This window comes from Myotis lucifugus, unplaced genomic scaffold (assembly GCF_000147115.1).
Source record: "Myotis lucifugus unplaced genomic scaffold, Myoluc2.0 scaffold_16, whole genome shotgun sequence".
Taxonomy (NCBI): Eukaryota; Metazoa; Chordata; class Mammalia; order Chiroptera; family Vespertilionidae; genus Myotis; species Myotis lucifugus.
The window spans coordinates 14,171,013-14,196,157 of record NW_005871064.1 but is presented as its reverse complement, the minus strand read 5'-3'; the positions used below and the strand labels follow the sequence as shown (position 1 = coordinate 14,196,157).

Sequence of the window (25,145 nt, the reverse complement as noted above, 5' to 3'; positions counted from 1 at the left end):
CAGCTGATTCTGTGTCAGATGGAGACCTGGCTCCTTCAATTCTCTACACATCGGTGGTGATTTTATCCTCCCAGCACTCTTACAAATAACCTCATCTGGGCTACCTGTTCCCACAGGAGAAATATTTTAATTAGTGTTATAATTCTTCTGTAGCATTTATTTGACCTATCTGGCACTGTTATGCCAGTTATTATGGTTAATTTAATGGTTCACTAATAATCATTCCTTTTACCTTTTTAGAGCTTAGAAGGGCTTTTTGAGGATAATTGATTTTAGATGGTCTGACAGAAAAGTACTCGAGGATTTTCACCCGGACACTTTCCTTCCCTTAAGCAAATGTCTTTGTCGTGTGTAGAGACATGCAAGGCCACCCTGTTGATTACTCTAGAAACAGTCAGTCTCTGTAGCATCTTCCTCTGTGAAAGCATCACGATGGGTTTTAATTGTGAACTGTGGAGCCTGAATCCCCACTGAAGCTAGCCTTGTTCAACTTTCTCTCTTTTCTTTGCTCCTCTCACAATATAAGGTGACTTTAGAAAACAACAATGACATTTCAACCAAGAACTTGGCAGGAGGGTAAAAAGGGGTTGCTTCCCAGGACATCTGAGGAAGGCACCAGTATTGGGAGGCCTGGGGTGAGGAAAACAGCCTGGATCTCCACTGAGAAACATAAAATGCTCTGAATGTTTACTAAAACACAAAACAAAACAAAAAACAAAAAAAGGAAGATGTTCACTTCCCTAAAGTGTTCTATTTCACTTTATTGCTTTTCAAAACTTACTGCATAAGTGAATGAACCTGAGGTGGTTTAAAATACATATTCTGATGTGGGAGATCTGGGATGGGACCTGAGAGCCTGCATTTCCAGCAGATTCCTAGGCGGTGAGGATGCTGCTGGCTCCTGGACCCCTGAGTAGCGAGGTCTTCAGTGTTCTGCTTCTCTTAGCTGCTGTAGATGGCCACCCTTGGCTGCAAGCACTCTTTACTACTTAAGTCTACGTAAACTGTTTTAAAGTTATTCTTTAAATGAGCTATCACCATTAGCTAATGAGAGCTATTGGTCAGTGGTCACTGTAAACTAAGTCAACTCTCCATATATTGCTAGAATACACACACACACACACACACACACACACACACACACCTGCATGAAAATTCAAGCACTGGAGGAGGGGGTCCCTCAGCCCGGCCTGCCCCCTCTCATAGTCTGGGAGCCCTCAGGGGTGGGAGGCGACCCAACGATCAGGGGAAGGTGATGTCCTCATCATACCTCTGCTGCTGCTACTGCCGACAGTGCAAGCCTCGGCTGGCCCTGGTTACCTGAGCCTCAGGCATCCCTGGGCGGCTGGTCAGCCGCCATCCGAGGCTTGCCTGCACCTCAGGCTGGCCCTGGGCAGCTGGGGGGCTGAGAGAACTGGGGGACTCCAGAGGCAGGCGCATGCCTGCTGCCTCGGCAGGGCTGAGGAGACTGGGTGCCGCCATCTGGTGGCTGTGGGCGCCGCCATCTTTGAGATAGCATGAGGGTCAATTAGCATATTCCCTCTTTATTAGATAGGAATATATGTATATATATCCTATATAATAAAAGGCTAATATGCAAATTGTCCCCACAACTGGGAGTTTGACCAGGGGGCTGGGCCAGCCAGCCAACCACCTACAGTTCATCCCCCAGGCCAGCCCTGCCCCTGATCGCCCCCCCCCCAACCCCAATCGAGGCCAGCCAACCTGATGCATCCCCTCCCCCCAGCCGGCCTGGCCTGATCGGTCCCATCGGGGCGGGCTGGCTGGACCCCACCGGTGCATGAATTCATGCACCGGGCCTCTAGTATATCCTATCTAATAAAAGACAAGAAGGGTAATTGACGGTAATTGACCGTACCTTCGCTTGGCTAATCAGGGCCGATATGCATCAGGGCGATATGCAAATTAATTGCCAACCAAGATGGCGGCCGGCAGCCACAGAGCTGGAGCGAGCAGGAGGGCTTGCTTGCTTCCAGTGATGGGGGGAAGCCATGGTTTCCCTCCTTGCTGCGGCCCCGGCTCTGAGCTCTGAAAGCAACTAAGTTTCAATTATAGAAGCTAAACAAACCCCAGATACCTGCTTTCAGCAGGCTGTGGCCTCAGAGCAGTGACAGCAACAAAGTTTCAATTATAGAAGGTAAATAAATCCCAGAATAAAAAAAAAGAAAAAAAGGAGAGGCTGGGAGCTTCAGTCGCCAGCCAGCCTGAAAACGGCCCTCAGCCCCTCACCCAGACTGGCCAGCCACCCCAGTGGGGATCCCCACCCTGAAGGGGGTGTGACCAGCTGCAAACAGCCATCAGCCCCTTACCCAGGCTGGCCAGGCACCCAAGCGGGACCCCCACCCTGATCCGGGACACCCTTCAGGGCAAACCAGCCGGCCCCCACCCATGCACCAGGGCTCTATCCTATATAATAAAAGGGTAATATGCAAACTGACTCTAACAGCAGAAAGACTGGGAATGACTGGTCACTATGACACACACTGACCACCAGGGGGCAGACGCTCAATGCAGGAGCTGCCCTCTGGTGGTTAGTGTGCTCCCACATGGGGAGCTCTGCTCAGCCACAAGCCAGGCTGATGGCTGCCAGTACAGCGGTGGTGGTGGGAGCCTCTCCTGCCTCCTCAGCAGCGCTAAGGATGTCAGACTGCAGCTTAGGCCTGCTCCCCACTGGCAAGTGGACATCCCCCAAGGGCTGCTGGGCTGCCAGAGGGATGTCTGATTGCCAGCTTAGGCCCAATCCCCTGGGGAGTGGGCCTAAGCCAGCAGGTGGTCATCCCCCGAGGGGTCCCAGGCTGAGAGAGGGCACAGGTCGGGCTGAGGGATCTCCCCCCCCACCCCATGAGTGCACAAATTTTTGTGCACCAGGCCTCTAGTGTGTGTGTGTGTGTGTGTGTGTGTGTGTGTGTGTGTGTGTATATACACATTTCAGAGAGGAAGGGAGAGAGAGATAGAAACATCATAGATCAGCTACCTCCTGCATTCCCCACACTGGGGTCAAGCCTACAACCCGGGCATGTGCCCTGACCAGGAATCGAACAGTGACCTCCTGGTTCATAGGTCAACACTCAACCATGCCAGCCAGGCTATTTGCTGGATTCTTGATCAATTGAAATGGCAGTATTTAACATGAACTTAGAAAATCACACTGAAAGAGAGCAAACCTATTTGTTCAAGTCTACTATTTTTCAGGAAAAGTACACAGATTTTTTTCATGTAAATGATATCCATTGCTACCTTGTTAAAATGGTTTCTTGCTAATATTAAGCTGTGCTATCTTTTTCCCATTATATTTACTAAGTGGATTTTGCTGTTTTTTAGGGAAACAGTGTGTGTGTGCGTGCGCACATGTTGTGCCTATTCAATCTACTAGAACCTCTTGTGAGTTTCTTTCATTAAATTTTATTATCTTAGTTTACCAGTCTAACAATCACATCATCTGCAAATAATGATAATTTTGTGTCCTCATTTTCCATTGCTATAGCTCTTATTTTGGTTGTATTTTTTGTTGTGTTTGGTAGAGTTTTCTGAGCAATGTTGCCAAATAATGTTGACAGTTGACCAGCTTGTGTTATTCCCAACCTCAAAGACAAGCCCTCTAGTAAATTTCCCCCATGTGTGATGTTGCTTGTGGGTTTGAAATAGGTGTTTTAAAACATGATAAGGAAAAATATCTCAATTCTTCCACTTATCTTCATGACTCTTAAAGTCTGCCCTAGCCAATTTGGCTCAGTGGATAGAGCATCAGCCTGTGAACCAAAGGGTCCCAAATTCTATTCTGGTCAAGGGCACGTACCTCAGTTGCAGGCTCCTCCCTGGCCCCAGCCCTGGTTGGGTGCATGCAGGAGGCAGCCAATCGATGTGTTTCTCTCACATCGATATTTCTCTCTGTCTTTCCCCTCTATTCCACTCTTCCTAAAAAATCAATGGAAAAATATCCTCAGGTGAGGATTAACAACAACAAAAACAAAAATCAGAAACAGGCCCAGCCAGGAGTGGCTCAGTGGGTGAGCAATCTCCAGTAGAGAGCGTTTAGGAGGCAGCCAGTCAATGATTCTCTCTCATCATTGATATTTCTGTCTCTCTCTCCCTCTCCCTTCCTCTCTCTGAAATAAATTTAAAAATATTTTTTTAAAATCAGAAACAGGTGTTAAATTTTATCAAATACATGCTTATATAATCATCTATTTCTATAAGCATATTGTTTTTTACTTGCACTTATTTATGTGTTATTTTCTCAGATTTTCTATACTTAAATCTCTCAGTTCCTAAGGAAAATGACCTGCTTATGGGGAACCAATGTCATGGTATATTAGAGGAACAAATTGCAACAATTGGAGATGCCTTTTCTCTTTTTCTGTCTTATGTAATTATTTATATAACATGGGAATTATCAATTGTTGGAAGATTGAAAGAACTCATTGGAAAAGCCATCTGGCTCCAGTGTTGTTTACTCTGATTTTCATTTTATGGAATGCTTAATTAATTTATTGTCATCCTTTTTGTCTAATAACAAAGCCTTCTCAGATTCTGTAAACAGGTTTGGTCCTACCCCGTAAGCATTACACATCATTGTTCTCATCAAAATAGTTTCTAAAGGGTATGAAATTGTGGTTTGATTTCCTATTTGACATGAGAGTTACTTAGGAAGATTCTTATTTTCCCAGTTGGAAGTTTTTATTTGTTTAGAATTTTGGTTTAATAATTCCTTGTTCTATTCTATCTCATTTTACAGAGAAGATGTAGTGTATAGTTTTACTTGCACAGAGACATTATTGATTTTGATGTAGGCCCCTTGTTATTTTTATCCTCCATACCAAATATCAAAATATTGATTCCTCTCTGTCATATCATCTGGGAGGAGTAGCTTTTCTAATTTGTTGTTGTATTTTTTTATTCTTATATTTAGACATTTCAAATTTATACACAGACACATTTTTTTCTCTTTTTTTGTAAGTTGTTCTATTGTTAAAGCTTAAAATGTGTTTTTCCATTCAATATTTTTTAAAATTGTAAACCTACAGGAAGTTGCAAGAATAGTACAATAAACATCCACACACTCTTCCCTCAGATTCACCAGTTGTAAACATTTTTGTCATATTTACTTTCTCTCTTTTTTCCTCTCTCTCAAATGGTTCCTAGGTTAGTTGTAGTAATCATGGCACTTTAAGACTTCTAGTTTGTATCTCCTGAGAAAAAGGTCAATCTCCTACACAGCCACAATGCAATCAACACACTCAAGAAATTTAGAATTGGTATAAACTAGCATCTCACATATAGCTCATATTCAGATTTCCAGTTTCCAATAAGGCCTTTTAAAATTCAACCCAGGATTATTTTTTGATAATTTTTTTCTTTTTTCCATTGATTTGTGTTGTTTCTATTTCTATATGTAAATTTCACACACACACACACACACACACACACACTCACACTTATTTGTGTGTGTTTTTTTAAATCATACCACAGTACCCATAGTGTAATTATTTTAACTTCATAATATGCTTTAATATCCAGGAGTGGTTTTTAACTCTCATTTTTTGTTTGTTTAAAAACATTCCTTAGCTATATTTTCTATTTTAAACAAACATATGAAAATCTCATTGAAGTTATTGGAATTTCTAAATTAAAGTCATTCACATCTTTAGGGCTCCCAAATGTCACCTAACCGGCCTCATATTTTATACAGTTTGCTTTTTCCCCCAAAGAAAACACATTGATTTGGCAAGAACTGACATCTTTACAACATGTGATGCTTTCACCCAGGACTTCGGCATTTTGTTCATTTATTCATCTTTCGTTCCACACAATTATTTAACACCCACTCTGCCAAGCCTGCTTTGGCAGAAACGGCCTTTTTCTTCCCGTGTCAGGCCTGTACATTTCTCATTTGTGTTCCCCGCTGTTTTAAAGGACTCTATTCTAGCAAGATTTTCCCCTTACATCCTCCAGCTTATTTTTCATGCGTACAGTTTATTTATCTCTATCTTCTTTCAAACCACTTTACTGAATTCTTTTATTAATTTCAAAAGTCTTTCAGTTGATTCTCTTCGATAGGTCATGGCCATATTATCTACAATGATGATTAATTACTTTCCTTTCTAAAATGTATCTCTCTTCTGTTTTGTGTCTTATCGCAGTAGCCAGAAGATCCCATTTTAGAAGCAGGTTCTGGAGGTGAAGTGACTTGCTCAGCATGTCAGATGGAGCCAGTGAGTGGTAGAGACAGAACTAAAACCTCAACCTTGTTTTTCAGTTCACTGTTGGCTTTAGAAAAGGTCACCAAATCAAGGTCATCTCTCCAAAGATCAACTAACTGGCCTCATATCTGTCTATCTTTCTAGTTGCTTTTTCCTGAAGGAAGGTTGACATTTGCAGTGCTTACAGTTCTCTTTTAAAATGACTTAACCTCTTAGGTGCATGTACACACACACACACACACACACACACACACAGTGTGAGGGATGATGATAAATGATATGGAGAAAACTAAAGCAGGGAAGTGTAATCGGCTGTGGTGGTGTCAGGGTTGGGGTTGCTATTTTAAGCAGGGTGGTCAGGTAAGACATCGCTGGCAGAGACGAAGAAGCAAGCCTTCCAAAGGCTGTGTGTGTCTGAGGAACAGCACCCCAGGCACAGAGGGTAGCAAATGCAAAGGCCTTCAGATGGGAGCATGTCTAGAGTGGCCAAGGACCAGCAAAGAGACCCTGTGCCTAGAGAAGAATGGTAGGAGGTGAAGTCGGATCATTCATAAGAAAGGGCCTCAGAGACATTGTAAAGATGTTGCCTTTTACTCGAAGTAAAGTGGGAGCCATAGGAGGGCTTTGAGCACAGGCGTGTCAAGCCCTCAGTCATGTTTTTGAAGGGTCACCCTAGCCACTGTTTTGAGAATAGATTGTTGGGGGCAAGAGTGGAAGCAGGGAGACCAGTAGGAGGCGGTTGCAATAATCTAATTAAGAAATGACAGGAGTTTTGGCCAGGCTGTTAGCTATGGAGATGATAGTAGTCAGACTCAGGCTATACATTGAAATTAGAGCCACTATGAGTTGCTTGCGTACATTATTGTGAACAAGAGAGGACCCATGGTAGAGAGAAAACATGTGAGGGCAATAGCCAGGTCTTCTGCATTTTGATTTAAAATACATCTCAACCAAAGGACAAGTTCAAGTAAAGCCAGTTACGTTTCTTTTCTCACTCATATGTGGAATTGAATGAACAAACTGAACTACCAAGCAAAATAGAGACAGATTCATAGATAGAAAGCAGACAGACAGCTCGGGAGGGAGGGCTGTTGGGGAGTGGATGGAGGGATTGAGCAAAAAAGAAAAAAAAAGAGAGAGAACTCATAGACATGGACAGTAGTGTGGTGATTGTGATGGTGGTGGGGGTGGTGGAGGTGGAAGAGGGCGTAGAGGGATAAATGGTGATGGGAAAATAAAATAAAAATAAATAAATATTGAAAAAGAAGAGATGACGCTCTGGCCATCATCAGAAGTCTGGTTTTTCCTTACAGGGTTTTTTTTAGCTTTCATTCGCAAATAAGTAAAACTTAATTTGAACTCTTCAGTTGAATTGTTATGGTTCCTTTACACAATATAAATTTCTTCCTCTAAATTTCTACTCAAAATCCACTTTTGTTAAATGCATCAAGTGCAATTCAATCACAGAAGGGTCCAAATGGAAAACAAGGCAAATCTCTGTTGTCTAATTCGCTGACACAGTGATAATAATGCATGCAGCCGCGCTGTTGTCTCCAGCCAACTTTTATGGAGACTTTACTCTTTTAAGACACATTATCTCATTTAGTCCTCACCCTCTTCTCAGAATGCTTCCCCAGCCGAGTTCCTTTTCCTGCCCTCATCTCCCTGGATTGTGGCATCCAATTAACATGCATCTTCCCCACCTCAGTTCTGAGCTCCTGGGGCCAGGGGCCATGTGCCATTCAAATTTGCACCTGCTCCACTATAATCACTCAATATATCTGATGAATAAATGAATAAGTACATGAAAGACCGAGAGAGGGGGCAGTAAGCCATACAGCTAGTCAGAGGCCAAGGAAAGAAGCACATGCACAGACTCTGACTAAATTAAATTGCAAATGTACACCTCTTCCCACTTCCTTGCCTCCTCTAAGATCTACTGCGACTAGGCAAATAGTGAATAAAATCGGGAATTCCCGGAGCCTTGGAAAAAAGGTTGACTAACTAAGACATACCATTGTAAATTTCAGCTCCACAGTTCCCAGTGACCTTTAATGTGAAGAATGTAATTCAAAGCTAGGTTCTGTTGGGGATTACAAAACTCACACTTGTTTCTTAGCCCCTCTGGTGCAATAATGCCAAAGGTTTATTATAGCATTTTTGCATAAAAATACGTGCACAGTTGAATGCTAAGGCACAGACTTTCGAAGGGAGAAAGAACATCCAAGATTATTCAGTCCATTTCCTTCATTTCTTTAACAGCTTTATTGAGATATAATTTTCATACCATAAAGTTCACCTATTTTAAGTGTACAGTTCCATAATTTTCAGTAAATGTATGGGGTTGTGCTATAATCACCACGATTCCACTTTAGAACCTCCAGTCCTGGGCATCACTAATCAGGCTTCTGCCTCTGTAAGAGTGCCTTTTCTTGACATTTCATCTGAATGAAATCATACAATAGATAGTCTTTTGTGCCTGGCTTCTCTCATTTAGCGTAATGTTTTTAAGCTCCATCCATGTAGAATGTATCAGTACTTTGTTTCTTTTGTTGCTGAATAATATTTCATTATATGGATATACCACATCTTGTTGCTGAATAATATTTCATTATATGGATATACCACATCTTGCTTACTTTTTCACCAGTTGATGGACATATAGATTGTTTAAATATGTTGGCTATCATGAATAATTCTGCTATTTTCATGTGTATACAAGATTTTGTGTAGGCCTATTTTTTCATTTCTCTTGGGTGGAAACCTAGGATAGCAATGGCTGGGTGAAAGGTAGCTTTTTGATTACCTTGTCAAGGAACTACTAGATTATTTTCCAAAGTGATTGAACCATTTTTTCTCCCCAGAGGGTCCCAGTTTTTTCATATCTTTGTCAACACTTGCTATTATTGTCTGTCTTTTTACTGATAAGCTGTTCTAGTGAATGTGCATGGTGGTTTCTCATTGTGGTTTTAATTTACTTTTCCCTAATGACTAATGAGGTTGACCATCTTTTCATGAGCTTGTTAGTCACTTGTATTTCATATTTAGAAATGTCTAGTCAAATATTTTGCCAATTTTTAGTTGGTTTGATTGTCTTATTATTATTAAATTGTAATGACATGTACTGGATGTGAGTCCTATACACATGATTTGCAAATATTTTCTCTCAATGTGTAACTTGTCTTTTTATGGTGTATTTTGAAGCGTAATTTTTTTAAAGTCTAATGACATCCAATTTATGTGTTTTTCTCCCATTAATGGCTCATGATTTTGGTGTTATATCAACATACTCCTTTTTAAATCAAAGGTCATGAAGATTTTCTCCTAGAAGTTTTATAGCTTATCTTATTTAGGACCATGATCTATTGGTTTTGTTATATTATTATCTATTAGATCTGTTAGTTCTTATGTAGTGTGAATTTAACTTTAGATTTTTTTTTCATGTGAGTTTAATTGACCCAGCATCATTTGCTTAAAAGGTTATTCTTTTACCATGAAATTGTCTTGGCATCTTGTCAAGAATCAATTGATCATAAATGTAGTGGTTTATTTCTAGACTCTCAATTCTCTTTAATTGATCTGTAAGTCTATTTTATATCTATTACTGTATGGATTTGCATACATTATGAAATTAGGAACTGTAAGTCCTCCAACTTTATTCTTATTTTTAAATTGTTTTTTCTATTATGGACCCTTGCATTTCCATGTACATTTTAGTATCAGCTTGTTCATTTTTAGAAAAGTGTTCTGGGTTTCTGATAGAGAGGGGAGAGGTGTTGGGAGACTGGGTGAAAAATTTGAAGGGATAAGCAAAAAAGAAAAAAAAATTATAGACACAGACAACAGTATGGTGATTACCAGAGGGAAAGGGAAGGTTGGGGGAGGTCGAAGAGGGTAAAGAGAGGGATAAATAGTGACAGAAGGAAACTTGACTTTGGGTGGTGAACACACAATACAATATACAGGTATATTATAGAAATAGTACACCTAAAACCTATATAATTTTATTAATCAATGTCACCCCAATAATTTCAATAAATTTTTTTTAAATCTATAGATAAATTTGTTGAGAATTTCCATCTTCACAAAATTGACTATTCCAAACATGGAATACATCTCCATTTACTTAGATCTTCAATTTTTTTCAGCAATGTTTTGTACTTTTCATTGTACAAATATTTCAATTCTTTTATTTAAATGTATTTCTAAGTATTCTTTTTTTTATTGATTAAGGTATTACATATGTGTCCCTATTCCCCCATTGCCCCCCCCACTCACGCTCATGCCCTCATCCCCCTGGTGTCTGTGTCCATTGGTTATGCTTATATGCATGCATACAAGTCCTTTGGTTGGTCTTTCCCCCTTACCCCCTCCCTTCTTTTTGATACTATTGTGAATGAAAGTGCTTACTTAATTTTATTTTCAGATTTTTCTTTGCTAATGATAAAAGTGTAATTGCTTTTTGTATATTGATCTTGAATCCTGTGTCCATGTTGGAATTGAAAGTGTGTGGTATGAAGAAACAATGGATTATTATTCGGACTTAAAAAAAGAAGGAAACCTGCCATTTGTAACAATAAGAATGAATCTGAAGGACATTATACTAAGTGAAATAAGTCAGACAAAGAAAAACAAATACTGCATGATCTCTCTTATATGTGGAATCTAAAATGGTCCAATTCATAAAAGCAGAATAGAGCATGGTGATTGTCAGAGGCTGGAGGGTAGAGGAAATGGGGTGGTGTTGGTCCAGGGGTTGTACAGGATGAATAAGTTCTGGAGAACTGTAAATACTGCATTTTATACTTGAAAATTGCTAAGGGAATAATCTTAAATATTCTTACCACACACAATGGTTACTATGTGAGGTGATGGGTAGGTTAATTAGCTTGATTGTAGTAATCATTTCACAATGTATACATATATCAAAGCCTCACATTGTACACTTTAAATATGTATAATTTTTATTTGTTAATTATACCTCAATAATACTGGAAAACCAACTCATAGGAAATGGACTCGTTGAAACAGAAAGAAAATTGGTGATTGCCGGGGTTGATTGGTAGTCAAAGGATACAAACAAAATTTTTAAAATCTTGAGTTTAATTTACGTGAGTTATACTTAATATTATATATCAATTTACCATATTAGAAAACGCAACTGAGAAATATTTTTAAATATTCATTCATTTAACAAAACTTAAAATAAAAATCATTTTATTGAAAATAGCAGTGAGCCCATTACATGTTAGCATCAATAAAATATTTTTATGAAAATAATTAATTTGGTTTAGTGATTTAGTGAGAAGTGTAGCATTGTTTTACATTTTTGCTAACCTCTAGCGTCCAGTGGACTAGAAGGCTGCTAGGTTCTATATCTTTTTTTGCATTCAAACTATTGCATTATGTTGCTTGATTGAAGTAAATGGAGAGAATTCAGCCTCTTGCAGTCATGAAGTCCTATGGCTATGCAAGAACTCCACAGTACCCTTGTGAGAGATTGAATGTGCAAAAGGCAAAGAATGTCTTAATGTTATTCTAAAACTAGTTTTGACCTCGCAAATCACGTGAACAGGTGTCAGGGACACTGGGTGGGCTTCCGCTCCCACAGGGCTTCCCCCTTCACATACAGGTACCTGCCTTGTTCCTCCCTACCTGATGGGTTGGGACTGAGTTGTTTGGGAAGGAGCTAGAGCAGGGCAGGGCAGAAATTTTAAACTTTACTCATGAGTACTAAGGTTGGTTGTGGCATTGATGAGTTAGTTCTGACGATTTTGTGTGTATTGTGTGAGAGAGTTTATGAGTGAAAATGTTGATGTTGGAAATGAGGGTTCTCACTGTAGGGAAGAGGAAAAATAGCCCTGGTCAGTGTGGATCAGTGAGTTGAGCATTGTCCCATGCTCTGAGAGGCCACTGGTTCCATTCCTGGTAAGGGCTCATGCCTGAATTGCAGGAGGCAGCCAATCAATGTTTCTCTCTCACATTGATGTTTCTCTCTCCCTATCCTTCCGCTCTCTCTAAAATCAATTTAAAACATTTTTTTAAAAAGAAAGGAAAAACAAATGTGGAATGGGGATGGTGAGGAAGACTCTTGTGTTTTTGGATTTGAATTGGCGATATCAGTCTGAACAATCAGTATAAATTTTTGATGTTTAAAAAATGTTTCTTTTTTCTGTCCAGTGTATGGGCATAGGAACAGTGGAATCACAGTAGCCATGAGCTAATTCAATATCCAGATATTTCCTTCTAAATTTCTCCTTTGGAGAAATGCCTGGTTACAATCTTGGTAAAAAGAGCACAGGTAGCCCTAACCGGTTTGGCTCAGTGGATAGAGCGTCAGCCTGCAGACTCAAGGGTCCCAGGTTCGATTCTGGTCAAGGGCATGTACCTTGGTTGCGGGCACATCCCCAGTAGGGGGTGTGCAGGAGGCAGCTGATCGATGTTTCTCTCTCGATGTTTCTAACTCTCTATCCTCCCTTCCTTTCTGTAAAAAATCAATAAAATATTTTTTAAAAAAAGAGCACAGGTAAGCCACGGACACCTTGTAGTGCCAGCAAGTGAAGGTGGGCGCAGTGACCAATGGAGCCACTAAAGGATGTGGGAGCTGCCCGGCAGGACTCCCACTGGACTGGAACTATTTTAATTTTATAATTTCTTAGATATTTTATATTTTACATATTTATAACTCCTTGTCCCTGTGGCTCTTATACAAGTGTAAAAGTAAAACAAGTGTACAAATGAACACATGGAATCATACAAGAAAATAATCAGTGGTGAACGATGGGACATCCCATGTGCCTCAGCTGAGTGGGGCTGGAAACAAAGGTTGAAATCCACCTTGTACACCTGGATCTCTGCTCCTACACAAGTCGCATGTGCCCTGTAGGGGACACTGTGGGTGCTGATCAGCAGCTTCTATGTGCTTTGATGCGAATGGCTCAGTCCTGACCTTCTTCCAATGTTCCCCATTAGACTACACAGCCACCTGTTCTGCCCCCCACATGAACTGGGCGTGCCTGGGAGTTCTGTCTCTGCAGTGGAGTACATACCCACTCACTGATTGGTACTGGAGGCCCGAATGCCCTTGGGTTGAGATGAGATTAACTCTGAGGTACAGTTTCTATTCCAGGGCTCCCCATAGGATCAGGCTGAGAGACTGGATCTTTGCCCGAAATCACATTCCTGCTTGGCTCCCTCCCCTCTTCTCTCCCTTATTCCCTTACTGGTTTCTCCTGGGTCTACTTTTTTAGCAACACGTCATTTCATTGAAACCTTGGCTGAGAGCCTGATTCTGGGAGAACTGGAACTAAAACAAGTTTGTTTCTGGGAGAACATGAGCCCAAAGGTGCCCTTCCGAAGTCAGGCAGCCTTCCACTTTGAGCTACAGTATACTCTCTGTCATCTGATGTCAGCATTCTAAACGCATACAGCCCTTGACTGGAGACATCTTCACTAAATATAGAAAGGGGGCCACAGGGTGTGTCAGTGATGGATGGATGGGTCTGATAGGGCCCTGATCTCTCTCAGTGAAGCAGGAGTGATCATCTAAACCATTAGTTCAAGAATTGGAGGAAGCATGACGGTCTAGAGGCAGGGCTCTCTAAAGCCTGCAGAGGAATTCCTGCAAGCTTTGCTCTTAAAGGTGTCTGGGGGCAACTGTCCTCTCTGGGGGCAGGGGGTCTTGCGACTTGCGACTGGAGTAGAATGTTCTTGTCTCAGGAGACACTGAAACTACAGGATGAAAGTTGCTGGCAAGCCTGGGTCTGAAAAGCTGGGGAGACGAGGATGGTGTCAGTCACTGTAGCGTTGAAGGTGAGCTGCAGCGAGGATGTCAGAACCAGGAGGTGACAGAAGGTTCAAACTCTCCTTGACCTTATGCATTGAGGTGGGGCTGCAGCATAGCTTTCAGGGCCCTAAAAGAAGAGGTCCCTGGGTTAAGTCATGCGGAAAATATGATCATAAATGTCAGTGTTCTGATTGGGAGAAATAGAGAAGGTATCACAGGAGGGAAAATGGGTGAGTAAATACTCTGTTGTGAGGTGAGCATTTTAAGTTCTTCTTTCATGTTATCAGGATTTTTCTACTACAGAAAAAAAATCCTGTTAACTTACAAATAACCTTAAATAGTTTATTGCAACCACATTTTTTGCACTATAATATGACTCTTGGGGGTTATTCTCACTTAGATATGATTTTATCATTGCCAGTGAGGTAAAAAGAGCTTAGATAAATCTATTTTCAAGGCACTGATATGGGATGAATGAACTATAATCAACAAAAATAATACCCACTTTCTTTTTCTTTCTTCCCATACTGCTTCCTAAAGTGGATGGGTTAGGGTCACAAAACTTTCACAACTTATATGTGCTGTTTCTTCTCTTCTCCTTGATCAGACTTCCAAAACGTGGACTCGAAGCCAGGCACAAAGTGTCCCAAATGCCAGATGGGGAGTTTGGGTTGTGTCATTCAAATAATGGACAGCTTATGACAGTGTTTGAAAAGGGACACTACTATATGATTAGGAAGATCAATGGATTGACTGGTTAGTTGATCAAATAAATTAGAGACAAAGAGACCAGCTGAGTCTGGGTAAGAGGTGGATAAGTGCCCATCCTCAGAATTATGAGTGGGAGGAGGAGAAGGCGGAGGAGCAAGTGCAGATTGCAGATGTCAAGTCAACAGGGCTTATTGATTCGAGGTGTGGAGTGAAGTATAAGGAGGTAGGAATTGAGGATGAGCCCCACGTGCAAGATCTGGCCACTTGATGGGCAGCACTACCCTTCACTAAGGAAGAAATGTCGGGGAGCAGGCGGGTTTGTAGGGAAGAGTTGCATTTAAGGACATATCCAGTGTGAGCTGGCTTTGAAACATCTAAATGGAGGTAGATTTCTACAAAGCAGTGGTTTATAAGTCTGGAGCCTAGGAGGGAGGTTTATTTGTAGAGAGAGGTGATGGTAATGACTAGGAAGTTCATCCCACCCGGTAAAATTCATTCGCCTCTTCTCTATCCTGTCCAGTGTTTACCAGCTGGTTGTCAAGGAGGAAAGACTTCAGAAATCACGGCGGGCAGCTGACATCATCGAGTGCTTTTCGGTGCCTGTGAGCTATAGGAACGCCTCCAGCCTGGATTCTCTGCACTACTTTGCTGCTGAGTTGAAGCCCGCCAACCTGCCTGTCACACAGCCCTTCACAGTGGGTGACAACAAGACATACAATGGCTACTGGAACCCTCCTCTTTCCCCTCTGAAAAGCTACAGTATCTACTTCCAAGCACTCAGCAAAGCCAATGGGGTAAGTGTGGCCACACGGAGGCCATTGCTCATCTTGTTTGTATTTTGTCCTTTCTCATATGAGAAGGCAGTGCAGCTTCAGAGTGTGGATCAAATTCAGCCCATACTTTTTTTTTTGCAAATAGGGTGTTTTATTTTGTCTTTACTACAGCACTGACATTTCATTTATATAGTCTATGACTTTTTTGATGCTGCGACCATACAACTGAATAGTTGACACAGAGACTCTCTGCCCCATAAAGCCTAAAATACATACTATATGACCCTTTACAGAAAAAAATTGTAGATCCCTGTATTGGAGGATTTAAAAAAAATGGTGTTTCACTTGGGCAAATCACATGGCCTGAGTCTTAATTTCCTCATCTATAAAATACCTATCAATTTGATATCTGTGAATGTAGAAGCATATTTTAGTTAATCAGTGGATACTAGCTCCTTTATCATTACTGTTAATCCCATTAGAAAATATATTTTTCTCTCAAAGACAAGGTAACCTTTTTAGTGTGTCAAGCATTTTTGCTGGACAAAATATATATTTTATTGTAGCTTCTATGCACTGCTCTTGGTCCATGTTCTTGGGGACCAATAAAACCCATGCAATCGCCTTCTCAGGTGGTAGTCTTTCCGTTGCAGAAGATCTTTCCTACTCTCCACCTCCCCTCTGCACAACACAACCATCTGGTCTTATTTCCTCCAAGCTAGTCCCTCTTATGACACAAGTTTATCTTTTCTCTCTAGGATGCCTTTGTGGACATACTCCAGGTTAATATATTTTATTCAACAAATTATAATGAACAACTGATATATGCTAGGCCTCTATAGTTCATACTAAGGTTATGTAGATGTGCCCTTATAGTGATGCAAGGGAGTGGAGCAGGTGCCATGCTCCCCAGTGCGGCTGGAGAAGGGGAAGCTGAGCCAAAGCAGATTTGGTGACGTGTGAAGAGCCTGTGCAGGCTCTGGTGGCAGTCATCATCTTGTGAGAAACCTGGGTTGAGGAGCTAATTAACATTTAAAATGTCCACAGACCCATTTAAATTCCACATTGGTATTTCAGTTCTACATTTATTACTGGTTCAAGCAACACTCCTCACATAGAGTATAAAGCTACAAAGAGAAGCAGCCAAACTGCCTTCCACCTGCCCATCTGGTCTTCCGTCTGCATGAAACACGGATGTATTGAGGGGGGGACATGAAGATGGGCAGAAGCATCTTGGGGCCCACCTTGTTCCTGATTCACTGCATCCCATAACGGCCAGTTTATTGGTTCAGCACAGCTCTGGGAAGGCGTGGCCCTCCTGCTCTTGGCAACATGTCAGGAGATGCTGTTGGGTTTGCATGCTGTGAAGAGGAGTAATAGTTGTACTCAATTCATACTCTGTTACATTCCTACTACGATGCTCATAAGAACCCAGCAAGAGACCCAGACTATAGAACCCAAACACTGACAACTGGACCCCAAGAGAAGCATTGTCGGCCCTGAGCAGAAGAGCAGGTGAGGAAGAAGGGCTTCTGGAGGTTCTGCTCCCCAAACACCACACCACAGTCCCCTTCTCAAGACATGGGGTTTTGCCCTTGGGAATGAAGTCCCCCCACTCTTCAGCTAGCTGATCTAGGAACCAGTTTCTACTACTCCTTCCAAGATGAGCAAGGCCTTGCTCATCAATAAGCAGTAATCATTTGTGCTCTCAAGCCCACACCATGTGTACTCCCCTTTTGGATCTAAGACTTGCAGTAATGACACACAAGCAGGAATGGAACCAGAAAGGTGCTTGGGCCAGATGTCCTGAGGGTGCAGTTGGCCTCACAGGAACAGAGAGGAAACGCTGTGGAGCTGTTGTATTTCTCTGGCAAGAGAGAGATTCCACACTGCTTCCAATTACTGTACGTAGTATTAAGTTTTACTGAACAGGGTTTGTGTGAAAAGGTCATAGGAGCAGAAAAGCTATTCTCAGTCTGACAAATCCCTGCCTGGCCCCTCTCAGATTTCTCCACATCAAAAAGCAAGCACACAGTGCAGCTAAGCCTGGAGGACTTTTGAGTCGAAATGGTATAACCCACAAATTCCTTATCAGCCAAGTTGTTGTTCTTGTGCCAATACATCAGAAAGACATTTTCAGTATCCACAGGCTCCCACAGGCCCCGCTTCTAATAAATCATTCAAAGAGCATTTGGCTGAGCAAAGAATCAAAATAAAGAAATCAAGAGTAGAGAAATATGGGATAAAATGACCCACAGTGAGCGTGGACACTAATTATATATAGTGTTGATGCTAAATACTTGCTCCAAATATGTTACAAAAGAGAAGGTTAATATAAAAACTAATACTTAAAGAGAGGATGTGTAATGTAAAATAATAACAATTGTGATCTGGGTCTGCAATTCACTATTATGTCAATAGAAACTGAGAAAGCGTTAGAGGATTTATGAGACTAAATAAAAATCTGCTAGGTTTTCCACTTTAGACAAGATGAAATAAATACTGCTATTTTATTTTTGATACCAAGAATTTTTAAGGTATAGTTTTTAAACATAAAGACAGTCTTCCAAACTATCATTAAAAAGCCAGAAAACAACAACCTACAAAGAAAATGGGGAGAAACAAAGGAAATTATAAGTAAACATAAAAATAAGCAACTATAAAGTAAGACAAATGCATTAGATTTGATTTTTTTAAAGTAGTGCTTTCCTCCCCTCAAAATAGGTGGAAAATATACCTTGGGTCAAGTAAAAACCAGAATTCAGCAAATCCCTGGTACTGGAAGATTAAAAACAAAGGATGAAGCCAAGTTATATTAAATTAAAACAAGTTACACGAAAGGATAAAGGCCATTTGTTGCAGGGTAGTTGTAGTCCCAGTTGAATAATTCACTATCAATCAAGTTCATTACTCCCAACTTTACCTGCAAGTTTCAGTCAGAGCATGGTAAGAATTTTAGGGTTCAGATGTCTTTATTCTATGGATATTAAATGGCTAAATATTCAGCCTTTACAATCACACTGCCTACACACAAAGCCATATTAACTGTGTGACTTTAAGTAAGCAATTAAGAGTTAGATATTAACCTGACGGTGTTGCTCAGTGGTTGAGCGTCAACCCATGAACCAAGAGGTTACCAGTTCAATTCCAAAGTCAGGGCAAAGTCAATGTACACGCTGAGGTTGTGGGGTCAATCTCCAGTAAAGGGCGTGCAGGAGGCAGCCGATCGATGTTTCTATCTCAGTGATGTTTCTCTCTATCCCTCTCCCTTCCTCACTCTCTAAAATCAATAAAAACGTATTTTTTTAAAAGAGTTAGATATTACTGATTAAGTAAACATCTAGCAAGCTCATACTATATGTAAAAATAAAATACGCCCTTCCAAGTGCTGGAAATAAAGTAGTAAGCCAGTCACACAAAGAACTCCCTGTCCTCATAGCATTTACATTCTAGTAGGGGAGAAATAAAAAATAAATAAATGTGTGAAATAATATTCTGTCTGAATAGTAGGGGCAGTCCCAACTGCCAGGCACTGTCCTTGGTGCTGAATTCTAAGTACCTCACTTCTTTGTGGTTCAGGCCATATTGTAACCATTTGTTTTGAGTACAACTATCTTAGAGATCTGTAGCATTCTAGAGTTGGATGGATTTTGAAGTGTCATCTAGACTAGACTAGAAATCAACATGATATCTCCAATAAAGCATTCTTGGCAGGTCATTATATAGTCTCAGCTTGACCTGCTGCAATTCTCTGGAGAGAGAGTTGATTCTTTGGGGAGCCGGTAAAATTATCAGCACTTTCTTTCTTCTGCAAAGGCAAATTCGGTCTCCTTAACTCTCTCCACTTGAGATCTTGTATTGATTGGAACAAATCGAATCTTTTTTCCTATGTCAGCCTTTTGGAGAAATATGACAGCACCAACTACCATCCCTGGCCACCCAGGCCGTTTCTTATTGATATTTAATATGCAATTACTTCTGTTTCTCACATGGCATGATTTCTGTATCTCTTCCATCCTATCTCCTGTTCTCTCATAGACAGACTTAACATTATACTTCAGATATGGGTTTGCCTGCTACACTTGAACCACCCTTCTTCTCGTGATCATGTTCTAAGACATTATTTCTCAAACATCCCAAGATATATTTCTCACTTAGGGCCTTCACACAAGCGTTATTTTGCCTGAATCTCTTTTATTTATTCCTTGAAGAACTAATGCCTTCTCATTTTTCAGTCTTCATCATTAATATCACATCCTCTGGAAACTCCCTACCTATGTTATCTAAGATTCATCCACACCAGTACTCACTTGCATGCTAACCTGTTCATTGTCTTTAAAATGCTCAGTGTTTTTAAATTGCACTTGTTTTTGCATAGTGTGTGCCTCCTTTGTTAGACTAAGCTCCAGGAGGTAGGAACTCTGTTTTGTTTGCTGCTGTATCTTCCATACTGAGTATAATATTTAACACATAGTAGATACTCAGCATCATTATATGAATGAACGAATGAATGAGGTTAGAACTTGTTTCTTGTTGTTTCTAAGTCTCAGTGTTCTCATTTATAAAATAGAAATACTTATTTGAGAGTGAATTGAAAAAAATCTTGAATACTGAAAGGTACTAAATAAGTGTGAGTACAGTCTGAATTTCACTATAGCATGAGAGATGTGGTTCTGAGCTATTTCCACCATAGATGGATGAGCCCTAAAGGACTTTCCTTCTGTTAGAATAGTAAAACTTTCCCCCAGCTGTCTCATTTCCAAAACTCCAGGCTTCTGGGCAGCCTTGATTTCCTCCAAATGGTACCCAGAGTAGCAGTCTCAGTTGTAAACAGTGGGTGGGTGCAGTTTTGTATTGTTTCTTTCCCACTCTTCCCAGAATGAGGTCTGCTGACTCTACTGTTCTCTGTTTCCCCACCATCATTAGCCATGATTGTGAAGTTGAAAGGACCGTAATTAACGGTTGAATGCAAAACAAGTGTGGCAGATTCATGCCGATATCTGTCAGAAGCCATCTCTTGTGGAGCAGTGCAGTTGTGTGTGTTCTTTTTATGCAGAAAGAAAACTCTTTCCTGGCCATATCCATGTTATCATACGGAGACACATTTCACCTGGGTGATGCCTCTGCCAGATGCTGAGCTAAATAAGTGAAGTGAGAAGGAAGGGTGACTATTGTTTGTAGTGTAGTCACATTATAATAGTTGGGATAATCTAGGTAGAGCTAGCTTAGGGGAAAAAATCTGTGTCTGTGAATGAAGTGAAAGAAACTATATTTAGTTGTGTCCAAGGACTGTTTAAAAATGTTTGCATGTGGATGGGTTTTCTATGGCATGGGGAGATGGAAGGAGCTGAGACTTGGACATCAGACTGGGCTTTGAATTATGGCTGTGACTTAAAATCTCAAGATATATTATGTGATTCATGATCTACCTCCCCAAAGTTTGGGGAGAGTAAATGACACAATGCATATAAGACGTCTGTGGCAGTTTATTGTAATATTTGTTCTCTTTCCCCTTTCTCTGGGAAGGGGGTGGAGTTGGAGCATCCTTACCTGGCATATGCTGATTTGTCCAGTGGGCTCCACATGGAAGCACATACCTTCCTAACTCTGGGAGACTTCCTGAACCATGTCAACAGCTGTTGACTGTCCTGACTTACCCATGTTTTGCAACCCCACCACAGGCTTTATTCTGTTTAACTTTTCATACATGGTGTAAAGCCTGACAGCTGTTCCTATCGAATCTTTTAACATAATTGATCTTGTCTTTTGGGTAAGATCTTGCCCCTCCCAACCCCATGTCCTCATTCTCTTTTTAGTTTATTAACAGTTCACATATCACGTGAGGAAAGCTCAGATGGGCCATGGAATAAGGAGGTGTGGGAGACCCACACTCAAATGAGCTAAGACCACACACGATAACTCCTGGCTTAGGATAAAGTTCTAACCACTTATGCTGTAGTAGCAAACAACCATGAAGTCTCAGTGTATTACTAGAAAAATATTTGTCATTCCTCCTACATGTCCTCAATGAGTCAGCAGAGGGCTCTGCTTATCATGGTCACACTGGAACTCAGGCTAATGGAAAGTCCATTTGACACGTGCTTTCACAATCGCCAGGGCAGAGAAAGAGAAATGTGGCAAGTAGAGTAACTGATTCTAAAAAGCTTCCACATAAAAATGATACGCAACACTTTCACATTCTATTGGCCAAGGCGAGTCATGTGGCCATGCTTAACTTCCAAAACTGAGGCAGTACATTCCAGCTATGTACCTAAGGGAGAAGGGGGATATGTGAGAACATCCTAATGACCACCACACTCCCTCATCACACCTACGCTTTCCCTTCAAGTTCCCATAACACCCAGAATCCGTCTTGAAGCATCTATGTAGCTCCTACCACAAGTCCTGAGGACTTTCTATTATTGAGCACCTGCTGTACCCCAGACAGTAAGCAAGGTGTTTTCACCTATCCCGTGGTCGGCAAACTGCGGCTCGCGAGCCACATGCGACTCTTTGGCCCCTTAAGTATGGCTCTTCCTAAGCCTTAGGAGTACCCTAATTAAGTTAATAACAATGTACCTACCTATATAGTTTATGTTTAAAAAATTTGGCTCTCAAAAGAAATTTCAATCGTTGTACTGTTGATATTTGGCTCTGTTGACTAATGAGTTTGCTGACCACTGAACTACTCCTGACTAGTCTCACAGACAAAGTGACTCCATTTAAATCAGTGGCTCTATGGACTGCCAGGAACACCCTGGGATCTCACAGAGCCTCAGTTACTCCCTGCTGAAGGACTTTTTTTCATCTTTATTGTTGAAAGTATTACATATTTCCCCTTTTTTCCCCATTGACCCCTTCTAGCCTTCCCCACGCTATTGTTTGTATCCATGGGTTATGTACATATGCAAACAAGTTCTTTGGTTGATCTCTTTGGTTGATCTCTTCCCACTTAGCCACCCAACCCTGCCTTCCCTCTGACATTGGACATGAAGGGGGACTTTTAAACAGCTCTCTCTCTCTCTGCCTCCATGGAGATATGGTAAAGAAACATCTAATGCCCCCTGGGATACTGTCCCACCCTGAAAGACAGGGGTTCTTCTAAGTCTCCCATGCAGTGCGGTGAGAGGCTTTAGAAAACTTCAGGTCTCTCCCACCCATCAGTGGTGGAGCCAAGGTAACAGAAAACTGAACCAAATGCCTACACCCTTTTTCTGACTTGTTGGCATAATCCTATTAGGAGCATATTTCTGGGTTTTATTAGCTCTGTAGCAGCCCTATGGAAGTGGAGAAGAGGACTGAAATAGATATTTGGAATCCGAGGTTGTCATCACAACCTTTGTATAACCAATTCTGAAAGCCTTGGTGTGGCTTTTGTCAGCAGAGCCTACATTCCATGCCTAGGACTCCTTTCTAGTCCTCAGTGGAGCCTGTCTCCTGGGAACCACCAGCCCTCCAGGCCTCTGTTCTACCATTTGAGGCATCGCCTGCTCATGAAAGCTCTGAACTTCTGTTGACACCCTGTTGGGTCTCAAACACCTCCTTCCAGGTGAGAGGGAAATTCCCTGAGTGTCATCTTGTACAAATACCAAGATGAGCTCTCCCAGGTTGCTAATTTATTTTTTCACTCACACACAGTTCCTACAGATTTTATTATCATGGTATGAGACCTGAGGGACCAAGAACATTTTCCTTTCAATGCAAATATACTTTAAACTCATTTGGAGAAGGAAATGAAGGTTACACAAATGTTGACAGCTGATAATCTTGTCAACCTGAGTCTTGAGGCATCCGTGCTCCAGACTCTGTCCCCAAAAGGGTCATGGAAATAGCAACCTAAGTTTCCTTATGCAGCTTTCTGCCTCCATCAGGCCCCATCCAAACTGAGAGTCTCCATGAAGTTCAGCCCAATTGGTCCCCAAATAATGAAAAAGTAGGAAAATCTCTGAATTTGGAAACTGGATGCATGGGTTTCAGTACAGGCTCTGCCATGTTTCAGCTACATGAACTGAATACTAGACTCCAGTTTTCCCATCTGGCACGTGGGGATGAGATGTGCCCTCCCAAGCTCGCTGGGGTCCTTGTGAGGAGGAACAGTAGGTGTGATTACTCTGCACATCCCTCAGCACCTCTCGAATGAAGGTGTTCCAAACATAAACATGTGTGTGCCAATTCAACATATGTGTCTATATACATACATACACATAAATATTTTAGCATGTGCATATATGCATGTATATATTTGCACATGTATATATGAATGTGTATCTATTCATATTCAGTTAAAGCAAAGTTTTAAAGTAGCTTTAGAATCTAAATGGAAGGAAAGTTATCATTGCACCTGAGGCCTAGTATAGGTAGTTAATGAAATAGAACACTATCTCTTATTCTTGAGTTTCCTGGAAGCCAAGGCAAAAAGGAAGGGGTTAATGTCAGGTTAGCATAGCTTCTCTTACTAGATAGAAAGAAGATTACATATTTTTCACGAGAGATCCTAGAAGGGGGATTTATCATATATATGATATCATATAAATGTATATATATGACATCAAACACATATGTGACATCATATACATATACATACATATATAATGTGTACATATGTATGTGTATATATATGCATGTATGTGTGTGTGACCATATATAAGGGGCCCTGAAGAGAAACCAGCTAGTATCATAATATCAAGTTTTCTCAAACACCCCATCAATGTTATAATACAATATTAAACTAGAATTTAATGGAGCCATTTACACTCAAGGAATCTGTCTGTTTCTTGTGCTATATAATGGCCTTGATGCTATTAATTAATGCCATTAAATAAGATTAATGAATCTCAAGTTTCTTTCCTCTCAGAATTTTTAATGAATATGCTTAGTGTGGAGTCTTTCCTATTTTCCTATTGCATAGATTGGCACTGACCATCTATGTGACCTTACACAAGTGAATTTGACTCTCTTGAGTCTCATTCTCATTTGGACAGTTTTAATGTCCTTAGTATCAACTTTATAAAAATGTTTGAAAATATTAAATGAGACGATGTATAAAAAATTCTTATCATGGTGATTGGCAGGCAATAAACATTGCCAGCTATCATTATTAGAATATCATAGATGGTTTATATAAGGCAGAGTGTTGAGGTGCATGAAGGAAAGAACAAGCAAAATCTAGGGGTGCACAGAGATTTTTAACTTATCAATTAAATTTGAATAATTTGAATAGACTGTGGGCAAGATGCAGGAGGAGGGAGTTCAAGGAGGAGAAATAAAATCGGTGAAGTCCACATATACAGAGACACCAAGTGACACCCTGGATCCATTGAGGAGAGAAAAATTTCAAAGGAAGGTTGGGAATGTTGCACTTATAGAAAGACAGGTGGAGAAGTGAGACAGTTCTTCTGTGGATTCTTCCCAGAGGCTGTATTTTGGTCAAGTTCCATCTTTTACTTTGTTCTTCCCTCCAAAAACATTCCTAAGTCTCTCCTATCTCAGAAGGGTGGGTTGGCCAAAACACTTCAACTTGTATATCCATCCAGTTGTCACCAAGTTCCTCTGGTTCTACATTCTAAATTTCTCTCCACTCCATATATTTTTCTCATCTTCAGTGTCATCATCCTGGTCCTGAGTACCATTATCTCTTGCCTGGGAAACCCAACA

At 40.9% G+C, this 25,145-nt stretch overlaps 1 protein-coding gene across 2 annotated transcripts in view; it reads left to right on the top strand.

The window, feature by feature from the left end:
* Positions 1 to 25,145, top strand: part of PTPRT (protein tyrosine phosphatase, receptor type T) — a 585,877-nt gene that overhangs the window by 375,254 nt on the left and 185,478 nt on the right. For both annotated transcript variants that reach the window (XM_023750890.1, XM_023750889.1), the window contains exon 10: positions 15,239 to 15,512. In XM_023750890.1, the coding sequence (XP_023606658.1) occupies positions 15,239 to 15,512 (274 nt within the window). The remainder of the gene's footprint in view (positions 1 to 15,238; positions 15,513 to 25,145) is intronic.